This window comes from Salminus brasiliensis, chromosome 9, assembly GCF_030463535.1.
Source record: "Salminus brasiliensis chromosome 9, fSalBra1.hap2, whole genome shotgun sequence".
In the NCBI taxonomy this organism is placed as follows: domain Eukaryota; kingdom Metazoa; phylum Chordata; class Actinopteri; order Characiformes; family Bryconidae; genus Salminus; species Salminus brasiliensis.
In genome coordinates this window covers 9,713,546-9,727,646 of record NC_132886.1, presented here as the reverse complement: position 1 = coordinate 9,727,646, position 14,101 = coordinate 9,713,546, and the positions used below count along the sequence as shown (strand labels likewise).

The window sequence follows — 14,101 nt, the reverse complement described above, 5'->3', positions numbered from 1 at the left end:
CTAAACTAAACATGATTGAACTCCCTCAGTGTCCCTTTTCTGTGGACCCAGATGGCACTAGGGTCTGCGCTTCAGCGAGGTATATGAATAATAATAAATCATAATTAGAATCGCTTCAACAGGAAGTCCTCAACAGGAAGAACGAGCTCAGCCTTCACATGGCCCTCTGGCTATGGGGAGCCCTCCTGTCTGTTGATAGCTTTAAGTCTACTTTGACGTCTGTTTGGCTCAGTTTTGCATCTCAAATTAGGGTTTTTGTTATGCCTGGTCAGGCATAAAAGTGAAAAATTAGGAAAGGGAATGGTAGACTTGCATTGTCACAAGATAACACAAGATAGGATAATACAAAAATACAGCACTGAAGGATATTTCTTGAGCTGACTATGGAAAACTCTGCATCTAGAAAGATGCAGTGATTTCACAGCAGAGAGTTCATGACTGCACAGAGCTTTTGTAGCCACAGTCCCAAGCATTGTGCATGAGGTTAACGAGAGGAAAGCAACTGCAGTGCAAATGAGTAGCTGCTCTCTGGAAACCCAGCTCCTGACAGGGCTCGTGGGCGGAGACCTGGTATTGCTCCGGGGGAGAGTGTGAGAACGAGGTCCTGACAGTAACCCCTCCCCAGAATGCCGGACAAAAACCCGCAAACCAGACCCCCGGATGGAGACCCCACGGTACACCAGGCACTGGAAAAGGGTTAGTCCGGAAAAGAGGTTTGGTTGGTGTGGCGCAGCAGATAAAACCACTAGCTGCCAGTGAGCTATTACACCATGTGGGAGACCAGGGTTCGATTCCCATTCTGGGTGACCATATGCTGCGCTACATCAATAAGAGTCCCTGGGCAAGACTCCTAACACTACATTGGCCCAACTCTGTAATACGAGTGACCTTGTAAGTCGCTCTGGATAAGAGCGTCAGCTAAATGCCGTAAATGTAAATGAGAAAGATGGGGGTGCTTAAACTTGTAACAGACATCGTTAATATTATGTGTGATAACGTCAGGAGATGGCCAGAGAGACCAGTTGGTTAAGGTTGAGCCTCTCTCCACAACACACCAACTCCCTCTGTATCCGCGGGTTTAACCCATCACGAAACGGGGTTGTAAGAGCTGCCGGATTCTACCTGCTACCGGTGGCCAGGGTGCAGAAGTTGAGGGCATAGCAAGCGACTGAACGATCACCCTGAGTCACCCAGAGAAGTAGATCGCCTTTTGAGAGCCCTTCCCTTGGGTGCTAAAACACCACAAGCTCCTTTCTTGCATCTCTTCCCAGGTAGCAGTGGCCCAAAGCTCTAACCGTGATAAGGGAAACCACGATAGCCATCTTGGCCTTATCAGTGCCAGAAGCCTGGTTATTTAAAAAAAAGAAAAATAGCACTGAAGCAGGAACCCTTCACAGAACTCTGGATCGCTGAAGTATGCCTCCAGTTTACAGACCAGATACGTACTCAGGGACGGGGTGACCTGGCTGGGATAACTAGAGGGCTCTAATGAAGCCTGAACACCACCCACTAGTTGGGCGACTTGTTGCTGTTGACCAGCCTGTTGTTGCACCAGGTGGCTAACAGTCTCAGACATGCCCATTAGTGTTTGTTGCTGTTGTCCCAGGAATCTACCCTGGGCATGAACAGCCTGGTTCAGGGCCTCCATCTCCACTGTTTTGGGGGTTCCTGTCATTCTGTCATGCCTGTTCAGGCGCGGCAGTAAAGAACTAGAAAACACTTGCAGGGAATGGACGATGCAAGACTTTAATAAACAAAGGCTGAATAACAAGATAGGGTAATACAAACAAGATGGGATAAATCAAGGCAGCAGCAAACTAAGGGACAAAACTTACGAACAATACAAACTTGACAACTGCAACAAAACAACAAACCTGGGACTGGGAAGAGGTGGAGCTTGGGTAACCGAGGGACAAACAGGACATAAAACACAACTGGCAGGAATGAACAAAAAACTACTGAGCCTAACTCAGGAGGGGACAGGGACAGAAGGAGCACTTATCCTCTCAGGGTGAATGTTTGGGTCTTTTTCCAAACTGTGAACCACTGGGAACATCTCCCAACAACGTACTGACCATGGAATCTGCAGTTGTTTAGAAATGACTGACACTCACACCTAGTTTGTTTGCTGAAGTCTAAACCAGGATGTGTGTGTGTGTGTGTGTGTGTGTGTGTGTGTGTGTATGTGTGTGTGTGTGGGGCATTTTATCAATGTAACAAAGCAAAGACTCCAATGAAAAACATGTTCACTGTAGTGTTTGATTTGACAGAAATTTGGCAGGGCTACATAGATACATATTACCCTAGACATATGATGTCTACATGACCCACAATAACAGTAGTGAAATTAAGTCTAACTTAACCAGGGTTAACAATAATGTATTTAATTATGCATCTAAATTATGTTTGAATTTGAGCAATCATGTCACCCAGGCTGTGTTCATGTGCTATTTTTAGCAGACGATCAGTGCAGGAATCATTTAAACCTCTTTAAAGCAACATTATGTAGAAATAGCACCTTTAAAATAGCAGCTTCAGAGTCATGATGATGCCCCACTGATGGTAATACATTGAATGACATCCCTATTAATCCCACATGGGATTCCACATGGGAATGCTGCTACTGCACTATAGAACTTCAGTGATCTGCACGAGATCTCTCATCAGAACTGTGTAAAGCTGCATAACAGAGTCATATTTGTGTAAAATCCTGTAGGAATACTCTTCATCTTTTCTGATGCTTCTATCACTTCCAATTTAGCTCAAAAAGGTTCCATCAAAGAAACCAAAAACTCAAGTTCTGTAAAGAGAGGAAATGCAGTTAGTTACTTTTCACCTCTAATAACCAACCAAACTATTTACTGTCTTTGCAGTGTGAAACTCTAACCTTGCACTTTAAACGCCACGAGGAAAGCTCCAAGGAAAACACAGAGAACAGCCAGAATGAGCAGCTTGAGTTTTAACAGCCACTTTTCACCTCGCACCTGGAAATACATGAGCTGCCGGGACGTCTGACCTAAACACAAACACAAGAAGTGACTTTAAAACTAAATAAAGAACAGATCCAAATGATCTGTTCAGAAATCTATTGAAAGTTGAAACACCTCTGATTAGACTAACAGAGATGTGTTGACTTTGAAAATATGAAATGTAGACAACATATGACTGTACTTAGAATACAGGACTGGGGAATGTGATTTTTAATGGTAGCCCTTTTCAGAATATTGATTAGGTAATTTAAATATGTAACAAAACGTAACAAAAAAAAACTCTAACTTTCCATTATTTTCCACCAATCCACCTTTGCTGCCATGCAAAAAACAATGTATCTCTAAAATGGCAGCTTTAGTAGAAAACTTTCAATGGAAGTCAGTGTAAAAAGTTTTTATTCCAAGTCATGTTGGAACTTTTTGTACTGGTCTATGCATCATACATTTTTACACTTGGTAGGAAATGTCATGTTACCATGTAAGCGTCAAAAAAACATTTTATATTCTGTTAAACAAGTTATAAAAATGATGTTTGGGAGGAGGAACATGCCTTAAGCCCCTCCTCCTCACAATCAAACCATATATAGAATTCTGTCTTGCCCTGCCATGTCCATGATGAGGTTTTGTGCCCCACCATCAGCCTGTCACCTCCATTTAACTTGGTCACATGAGCTACTTATCAGAGGGGAGGTCTGACCTTCTAGCACAAGCAGAAGCCAGCTGAACTCCAGTTATCCCCCCTCTTACAGTCTCCTCCAACATTATCATATTTTGATGGCATGATCCAAACTCACAATCTAATATACCCCCCTCCCAACACACCCCACACATCCCACATACCAACACCACAGTTTCTTTTATAAACAGGGTTGAGTATAACTGGTCTGAGAGATACATATATAAGGTTAACAAGTACAGATTTAGAAGACGAAAAGCACCGTTATAATCCCTTTATACCCAAACATCACCCTGTCAAGAGCTTGTAGACTCTTTGTACAAGAACAGCACTCCAAAATGCTATGGAGTCCATGTTAGTCTGGCTGTAAAACACTGCAGGTTACAGTAAACTTACCTTTGCTGTTGACTTGTTCTCTGTCTGCCATTGAGCTGATTTGGAGTGGGCCGAATGTTTTATATTACTGCTGCAGTTGCTGCAGTTGTGCCTCAGTAAGATGGCCGAGAGACTACAGTGCTACTTCCTCATGAAGACGATGCTGATGATGATTGTGGCCTTTGCTGCACACTCCTTTAACCATTGCACTTAATGAACAGACATTACAGCACAATTGTAAATGAAATGCAGTGACAACTACTACCCTATAAGTCTCACCTGATAGCAAAAATGTAAAATAATCCAAAATATCTGTAATAATAATAATATTAATAATGTTAATATTATGTTTTTAACATTAATGTTTCACACTAATGAATGCACAAAACAATCCTTCAAGTACAACACCACCCAGGACGCCTGTAAGTGAATGCCAATGAAGAAGCTTTATTAATGACAAAAGGGGAAAATGTCTCTCCTGAAGCTCACAGAGCCTAACATCAACCTTATCCTGGAAAAAATGAGTTTAATAATCTGCCCACAAAATTATGCTGATTAGCCTCCACAAACAAAGACAACATAGACAGAGTACAGTTCAAATGTTCAACCAACCCATCAGTTTGAAGATTGTAGGGAGATTCATTACTAGTGGGAGTTTAATAGTCTGCACAAGTCTTCGAACAGATGGGATTAAAAGTTTCTCCCCTGATCATTATCTACACTGTGAGCTGCACATACCTACAATCACACTCTTCTGCTAACACCTCTGAAACAGTTTTGGCTTCTTGGTTGAGTAAAGAAAATGCCTCTATCTTCCCCAAAAAATAATCTCCAATAATGAAAGTATATCTATATTCTGTGTAGTTGATTGTAAAGGGCCCAGGATATCTTAAGGCTCTTGTTGCATAGGTTCTAATCATTGGAAAAAGAGGGTCACATGGGACTGTACAAAACCAAACTTCTGAACCCCCAAATGTCCCCCAGTAAGATAATTGGGCAGCATAGCCAAAAGCATTGGAATCATACACTTTCTGCTGAGCTGTCTGAACCACTGCAGGCTAAATGGGTCTGATGGTCACACTGGCACCAAACTTGCTCATCCTGTATCTGCAGTTGGCCACACCTGGGCATATTACTGTAGCAAGGGATATTTGTAAAGAACTAAGGATGACTAAGGTGCTAAATGAATGGGTTTGGCTTGTATCAATCTCATAAAGTGTTGAATGATGTGGATTTTGGGAGAGCTCATTTTTACTAAATTCAACTTTGTCATTATACTAATACAGGCTTGTACAGTTCAACCAGGCACTGTTAGGCTAAGTCTCCGATGCAGAAGAGGTAGGAAATACAATAGTGCAAGGTCAATAGACAAAACATGAGACCGGCTGCATAGACAATATGTACAAAGACCATAAGTACAATAAATACAAAAAGACACAAATACAAACATGTGCATGTGCAAATGTGTAAACACCAACAGATTATCCCTCAACAAATCCCTTATTGCTAACATTTGAGTTGGAAGTAAAGTAACCCTCTTCTCATGCAGTTATAACTGTTCGACCAGATCATCAATGGCCCAGTGTGTTGGTGTTTACTCCCTGTATTGGCTCTCTGTTCACTCACATCACAATATTTATTTTAGTACAGGGAGGGATTAGAGGGTTTATAGTACACATGGTATTTTAGTACAGGGAGGGATTAGAGGGTCTATAGTACACATGGTATTTTAGTACAGGGAGGGATTAGAGGGTCTATAGTACACATGGTATTTTAGTACAGGGAGGGATTAGCAGGGTTTATAGTACACATGGTATTTTAGTACAGAGAGGGATTAGAGGGTCTATAGTACACATGGTATTTTAGTACAGAGAGGGATTAGAGGGTTTATAGTACACATGGTATTTTAGTACAGGGAGGGATTAGAGGGTCTATAGTACACATGGTATTTTAGTACAGGGAGGGATTAGCAGGGTTTATAGTACACATGGTATTTTAGTATAAAGAGGGATTAGCAGGGTTTATAGTACACAGGGCATTCTAATACAGAGAGGGATTAGAGGGTCTATAGTACAGATGATATTTTAGTACAGTGAGGGATTAGCATACAACATTTAGCAACCTTACAAAAGTGCTATGCTGTTTACTCAGGCTCTCAAGTAGACAGGCTGTTTAGTATGGAGGCAGTCAGGAGCACGAACAATCAATAGTGCTTTTAGGCTCAAGATCCAATTTCATACCTAGCATATGGTTTTAATGTGTGAAACTGGCACAAACAGCATCTTTTATCATCTTTTATGTGTTTGTAGGACACCTTTACCTGCCACATTACTGCCATATTAGTCATTTAATTTCCTTATGTAAATTGGGGATTTTGCTTCACAGACAAATTTATAAGTCATTGAATCACAAAATTCATCCCAGAAATAATAATTGCCCATCACAGCACAGTCCTCTCCTCCAGGATACTCTTTGTATGTCCCTTTCCGGTTATCAGGCTGCTTTTCTCCCCAGTATCTGAAGAACAAGAGAACAGAAATAAAAGATTACTCTTCACACAGTGATCCGTTCTCAGAAACACATTAAAACACTGGAGTGAGATTTCTAGAACTTTATATTAACGTTCAGACTAAACTCTAAGAGCAGATCAGTGGTGTGTTTTCAGTGCTGTCTGAAACCTACATTGATCTCGTACTGAGTTTTGTTCCGTCTAACCAGCGCCAGTCTCCTTTCTTCACAGCGTCAGTCAGACCGATCCAGTAGTCCTTGTTAGAAGTACCCAACCTTTTTATGAAATTCTGTAACAGAAATATCCTGCTACTTTAAGACTGTATTCACTGTACAGAACCAGCACACATGAGAATTTACCAATAATAATAATAATAATAATAATAAATACTTGCCAGTAGCAGCTATAGTAGTAGTATTACATTATATACATACCTTTTCCTCTGGGGTGTTGATGATCACCAAGTCTCCTCCTACAGCCACACAAGCATCTCTACTAGCAGTCCAGGTCTCCTTATCAGTAGAAAAGTAGTAGCACTTCCCCATGAAGTACTTCCAGCCTTCAGCACAACAGACTTCATCCACATTCTGAGCTGCATATTCACAATGATGGGATACTTGATGATGATGATGATGATGATATTTAATAAACACTTTCAAGAATTATATTAAAAACAAAAATATTATTTAAAAACAATTGAAGGTTTTTAATCTTCTCTTTAAAGGCTCTCATGGTTGAGACATGTTTCCCTCACTATAACAGTCCTTCCAAGGCTGAATCATAATGAATTTTAAAAAGTTATTTTCTCAGTGAAAATAAAGTTTTCAAAGTTTTTTTTCCTTGAGTGAGGATCTTAATGCTGCTCAAATACCTAAAAAATCTAAAACATCTAATCTATTGTATTTTATTTTATTATTAAATAATCCAAGATGGCGCTTTGTTTGTTTTAGTTGTCACGTGTGAACCTAACACGGTCACATACAGCGCTGAGGATCTTCTCAGCATCAGGCACTCCATGCCTAATGGAATCACTCCCGATTTCTCTTTATCGGACTGTTTTCTGGACGTTGTAGTGAGCGGAGTAGCTGCGCTCCTCAGCCGCAGACGCAGGCGGACGCGCAGACGTGGGAAACGCAGCGGAGCGCTCGTCAAACTCCGCCAGCGCGGACTGCGCACAGCGCTTCCCAGCTTACACCTGGCCAACCTCCGCTCACTAGGCAACACAATGGACGAACTTTCACTTCTGAACCGGACCAGCAACGACTTTTCTCTCTCTGCGGCGCTGTGCTTCACTGAGACCTGGCTCACCGAGGCCGGCCCGGACAGCGCGCTCCAGCTCGCCGGCTTTCACCTCCACAGAGCGGACCGCGTCGCGGAGACTTCGGGGAAGCTTAGAGGCGGAGGAATCTGCTCCTACATCAACCGCGGCTGGTGTTCAGACCTCACTGTGTTCATGAAAACATGCAGTCCTGATCTGGAGTCTGTGTTTATACTCTGTAAACCCTTTTACTGCGCGCGGGAATTCTCCTCCGTGGTGCTCGTCGGAGTTTATATCCCACCAAGCGCGTGCGTGCGCGGGGCACTGCGCGCCCTCACAGACCAGATCACCAGCGCGGAGCACCAACACACAGAGTCTGTTTTCCTCATTCTTGGGGACTTCAACAGAGCGGAACTTACCAGTGAGCTGCCCAAATACAGACAGCATGTTACCTGCCCCACCAGGGAGAGTAATATACTAGACCACTGCTATACTGTACTAAAGGGTGCATATAGCTCCGTTCCCCGAGCTGCTCTGGGCCTATCTGACCACTCTATGGTCCATCTTCTCCCAACCTACAGACAGAAGCTCAAGTGGGCCAAGCCTGAGGTTAGTACTGTGAAGAAGTGGACCAGTGAGGCTAAGGAGAGGCTTCAGGACTGTATGGAGTTAACAGACTGGTGTGTGTTTGAGGACTCTACAAGCGGCCTGGATGAATATACTGATACAGTGACGTCCTACATCAGCTTCTGTGAGGACATCTGTGTTGCGACCAGGACTCGCATTAGATACAATAATGACAAGCCCTGCTTTAACGCCAAACTGAAGCACCTGCGACAGTCCAAGGAGAACGCATTTAGGAGTTGAGACCGTACGCTCTACAACAGGGCTAGGAACACACTGAACAGAGAGATCAGAGCTGCAAAGAAGAGCTACTCCACCAAGCCGAGCAGACTGATGTCCACTAACGAGCCTTCAGCCGCCTGGAAGTGTCTACACAACCTCTCAGGTTACAAACGACCACTCCACCAGACACCTTCTACTGTAGGTTTGAAAAGCCCAGCTCCACTCAACAACACAACACCACTTCACACCCTTCTGACTCCCAGCCATCCATACAGCCCCCCCTGAAGATCTGTGAAGCAGACGTGCACCGACTCTTCAAAAAACAAAGAGTGAAGAAGGCACCAGGCCCAGACGGAGTGTCACCCTCTTGCTTGAGGAATTGTGCAGACCAGCTTGCTCATGTCTTCACCAAGATCTTCAATAAATCACTGGAGCAGTGTGTCGTACCGGCGTGCTTCAAACGCTCCACAATAATTCCCATCCCCAAAAAGCCAACCACCTCTGGACTGAATGACTACAGACCTGTCGCACTGACCTCTGTGGTCATGAAATCCTTTGAGAGGCTGGTTCTCACCCACCTGAAGGAGATAACCAACTCCCAACTAGACCCCCTGCAGTTCGCGTATCGGGCCAACAGGTCTGTGGACGATGCAGTGAACATGGGACTTCACCACATCCTCCAGCACCTCGACCAGCCAAGTACATATGCAAGAGTTTTGTTCTTGGACTTCAGCTCCGCCTTCAACACAGTCATCCCCAGACATCTACACACCAAACTGACCCACCTCAGTGTGCCAGCCTCCACCTGCCAGTGGATCACAAACTTCCTCACTGGCAGAGAGCAGCAGGTGAGGCTGGGAAAGATCACCTCAGGAACCAGGACCATTAGCAAAGGAGCTCCACAAGGCTGTGTTCTCTCCCCGCTGCTCTTCTCACTCTACACAAATGAGTGCACCTCCACAGACCCCTCAGTCAAAATCCTGAAGTTCGCAGATGATTTGACAGTCATTGGTGTCATCCGGGACAGTGACGAGTCTGCCTACAGACGGGTTGTGGAGCAGGTGGTCCTCTGGAGCTATCAGAACCACCTGGAGCTGAACACAGCCAAGACAGTGGAGATGAGAGTGGACTTCAGGAGAAGTCCTCCAACCCTTCCAGCACTCACCATCCTCAGCAGTACTGTAACGGCTGTGGACTCCTACAAGTTCCTGGGCACAATAATCTCCAAGGACTTGAAATGGGACTGCAACATCAGCACCATCGTCAAGAGAGCTCAGCAGAGGCTGTACTTCCTGCGTCAGCTGAGGAAGTTCAACCTGCCCAAGGAGCTGATGGTGCAGTTCTACACCGCCACCATAGAATCTGTCCTCACCGCATCCATCACAGTGTGGGGCAGCTCAGCCACCAAACACGACACCCACCAACTGCAGCGCCTCATCAGGTCTGCAGAGAGAACCATCGGTGTGAAGTTGCCCTCCCTACCGGACCTGCACACGGCCAGAATCAGGAAGTGTGCAGAGAACATCGTCCGTGATCCATCACACCCTGGACATCACCTGTTCCAGTATCTTCCCTGAGGTCGGCGTTTCAGCCAGTTGAAGATCAAGACCTCCAGGCTACAGAGAAGCTTCTTCCACATTACAACATTACAACAATACTTTCTGTATACAGTCTACTACATACATACATCCTATTCAGATGCTCTCTCACTCTCCTTTCTCTGTACTGCACTTTATTTATCTGATAGTGTCTCAGAACAACCTGTACTACCGTCTCAACCAGTGACTCCTCTGTTCTCCATATTTATATCTATTTAATCCAGTCTGCACTGTTCTTTACTGCTGCACTTAGCACTTTACTTTAAATAATTTAAATGTGTGTGTGTGTGTGTGTGTGTGTGTGTGTGTGTGTGTGTGTTTGTGTGAAGGTTGGGTGTGTTTGTTACTTCTGTAATGTCAGTTATCGTGCACTGTGAGCTACTGTAAACCAAAAACAAATTCCTTGTATGTGTAAGCATACTTGGCCAAGTCAGATTCTGATTCTGATTCTATAATATGAATTATTATTATTTATATTATATACATTATTACAATGTTTTTGGTTTAACTTTTTTTTTTTAAAGATCTTACCTTTAGGATTACAGCTCTGTTTTCCTTCTTTTTCCTTAAGCTGCCTAATTAGCTCTTCTTTCTCTGAAATGTCAGAAAAGCACATCAGAATGTTAATGCAGAAGAAGATCAGTTTAATGACAGTAAAGACTGTGGACAGGAACTGACCAACAAGAACACTGAGAAAACTGAGTTCATATGTACAGACAGTACTGGCTAACTCTTACTGCATTTAATTTAAGATAAGCATCTGAGACTGAAGGACACCTAATGAAGGTAACTGTATTCATTATTTCTCACAGGGAGTTTTTAAACCAGTTATATATTACATCCTAATAAATGATGTATGCTCAAAATAGTACCCAATAGGCTTTTTTGACACTCTTATTATGATGGTTCTCTATAGATTATATACAGATGCTCAGAACAGTAACACACTAGTAGAATTGAGTGGATTAACAGCAATGCTAGGAGTCATGTTTAGGATAAAGTGTAGTTTCTGAGCTGAAATTGGGGTTTAGGTTCAAATTTAATAAAATGTCAGACCTGAAATAGTCAGACCACCGACCTAAAATAGTGTCCCTGTTGTTGCCACTCCTGGCTTTGCATACTGCTAATCGCACAGTGTAACTTTGGTGAAGTGGGCAGGGCAAAGCTTGTGAGCACTGTGTAACGCTGCCTAACCATATTTGTGTAAAATACTTTACTATACTTTACTATACTATACTTTAATATTACTCTACTGCCTCAGTCCTCATACCTGTTTCACTTTCAGTGACCGTTCTGTATCTCTCAGCTCATCCAGAAAAGTGTCTCCTTTAGTGGTTGCTTGAAGTGCTAATTCCCTTTACTGACAATAGGGGGAGCTCAGAAGCAAGAAAGAGCAATTTTGCATAGTGCTGCTTTTAAGTAGTTCATCTACAAATAATCTACAGTGACCCAGCAAAATAAAGAGTTATCAACAGGGTAAACAGACTGTTTTCACTCCTCCAGTCTGCCAGATGATCCTTCTCCAGCAGTCCAATTTCTGCACCTAGCAGTTCTGAACTGTCTCCGGTCCAAAAACACTGATCATACAGCTATGTGTAAAATAAAGCAGTCTAACTTCACTAATGCGTTTAATTACAGATTTTGGAGGAGAAGATGATACAACATGGGGAAAGGTGTAGCCGAGTAATGGGCAACCAACATAATCAACAGTTAAGGCATGTACACACTTATTGGGTGCAATTGACTCATTTACTGAAATTAGTTAATTAGTGGCAAATTAATAGCAGTGTGGAGTTCAATTGGTGAGGTCATTCATTCAGTGAAGTAACTGGCCCTAATTTAGTTGGACCTGCTGGTTTGAGCCCTTGCTCAGTGAGAAAAATGGATCCTTTCAGACACTGGATTGGAGAGGGGGAAACATATCAAGAAGGGCTGAAAATTATTGGTTGCTCAGCTAAAATGTCAGATGTTAATCGAGTTCATGCCACACGAATATAAAGCACTTATCATAAAGATTCACTGCTGTTATTTTTGCACAAAACTGTACATACACGCCCTTCTCCCTACATGATTTTATGTGTACTCTCCTAAAAGACCAATGCTGTCTGGCTGACGTTTGCTTAAGACAACATGTATAGGCCAGAATTCTACTGGAAGGATGTTCTGTGGACAGATAGATTCAAAATCAGGAGGATGTCAAGGCTTAATCATAAGTGTAGCAAGACAATGTTAGCACAGCATGTTATGTTAGCACAGCAGGCTAATAACTAAAAGCTTACAGATTAATACTGGAAAGCATGAAACCTCCTCTACTTTGGCTCTTTATCATTTAAACCTGCATCCTCTGAGCACTTTGCCAGTGTCAGGCTTGTGATGTGCTTTCACCTTTAGAAGCAACATCTGCAGATGGCTTCATTTAAACATTAAACATCTGCAGCTGCATTGTTGAAGGGCTGGTGTGGCTCAGCGGTTAGAGCTCTGAGCTGTTGATGACAAGGCTGTGGGTTCGATACTCTGGCTCGGCAACCTACCACTCTTCACCCTTTCTGCTTCCTGGGTCCCGCAGCAATGGCTGCCCTGTGTGTGTGTGTGTGTGTGTGTGTGTGTGTGTGTGTGTGTGTGTGTGTGTGTGGCCAACTTCAGCATCAGTACATAGCAGATTAGCTAGGAGGCTACCAGTTCTAACTTGCACACCATATTTGAGGCCAAAGAATCAATGTAATAAATGTCAGTGTCAAATGTCTTCTGATCTGCTGGTATTTATACCTCTGAATGTGTTCAGTTTGTTTTTTGATAAATTACACATTTCATTACACCTTCAGTTAGTCTTTTGTTTTTATGTTACATGTTTTATGTAGTAAAAGTAAAGTTGTGTCTCACCTTTGATTAGTTTATCATTTTCTCCTTGAAGTTTTGTATTACTGTCATTTTTCTCTGAAAAGTCAAATCAACACGTTACTTCAAATGAAGATTAGACTCTCAGGCACTTATCGGGATTTTGGGCCTCATGAAAAGATATAACACTGAACACAGCTCTAATTCTACCAGAATACTCAACTAATACATTTAGAAAATTAGAAAATCTCAGACTGTCAGACTGTATTTTTTTCTACTTCATGCAAGTATAAATCTACAAATCACTCATTACACGTCCACTTTTCATAAAATAGTAAAGTTAAGTCTCACCTTTAAGGACTGTCTGGAGCTGCTTGATTGTTTCATCTTTTTCTGGAAAGTCAGAAAGTCACATCAACATCTTACTGAGAGTGAAGATCAGATCAGTCACAGTAAACTGTGAGGACAGTGTAAGTAGACTGAAAACATTGTTAACCTGAATAAGATCACAGAACTGAAAAAAAATAAGACCCTCAGTTCATTAAATCAAAACGTCTGAAGTTTGTAGAGCTGTATGGTTTTACTTTACATGGTTAAAATAATAGAATTATTGAAAAATATTTTCAGTTCATGAAAATTACAAATTGACAGAATTTGCTTAACAGATTAACAATTGAAAGCATAGGTCTGCCTCCTCTAATTTGTCTCTATCATTTAAACCTGCAACTTCTGAGCACTTTCCCAGTGTCCAGCTTGTGCTGAACTCTAAGAAGCTTTGAGTCTTAGAAGCTACAGCTGCAGTTGACTTCTTATTGTTCCACCATGTTTTGGCCATTTAAGGGGTTAATCAGATGTTGTACTCTCAATCTGCACCAATGAACAAGAACAGAAAAAATGTGGTCATGTCTACATTAACCAGACATGTCTAAATTTAGCAGATAGAGCCTTTAGTAGGAAGTGATCTCACCATTGTTCAGTACAACTCCATCTACACATCATTTTAAGTTATTCTAA

General features: G+C 42.5%; 1 protein-coding gene across 1 annotated transcript; it reads right to left on the bottom strand.

Annotated features, from left to right (window-relative positions):
* Positions 1–5,922: 5,922 nt before the first annotated feature.
* LOC140562874 (hepatic lectin-like) lies at positions 5,923–13,190 on the bottom strand. The gene is made up of 5 exons (XM_072688741.1): positions 13,133–13,190; positions 10,784–10,846; positions 6,985–7,142; positions 6,724–6,839; positions 5,923–6,558 (listed from the first exon to the last, which is right to left on the bottom strand). Exons 3-5 carry the CDS (start codon positions 7,093–7,095, stop codon positions 6,381–6,383), a joined length of 405 nt encoding a protein of 134 aa, XP_072544842.1. The 5' UTR covers positions 7,096–7,142; positions 10,784–10,846; positions 13,133–13,190; the 3' UTR covers positions 5,923–6,380.
* Positions 13,191–14,101: the final 911 nt, after the last annotated feature.

Bases quoted from the DNA above. Each gene is read 5' to 3' on its own strand.
- LOC140562874 (XM_072688741.1), bottom strand. From the start codon at position 7,095: ATGGGGAAGTGCTACTACTTTTCTACTGATAAGGAGACCTGGACTGCT. The intron at 6,840-6,984 runs GTATGTATATAA...TTTCTGTTACAG, and splicing joins TCAACACCCCAGAGGAAAAG to AATTTCATAAAAAGGTTGGG. The intron at 6,559-6,723 runs GTAGGTTTCAGA...CTTGTTCTTCAG, and splicing joins AAACTCAGTACGAGATCAAT to ATACTGGGGAGAAAAGCAGC.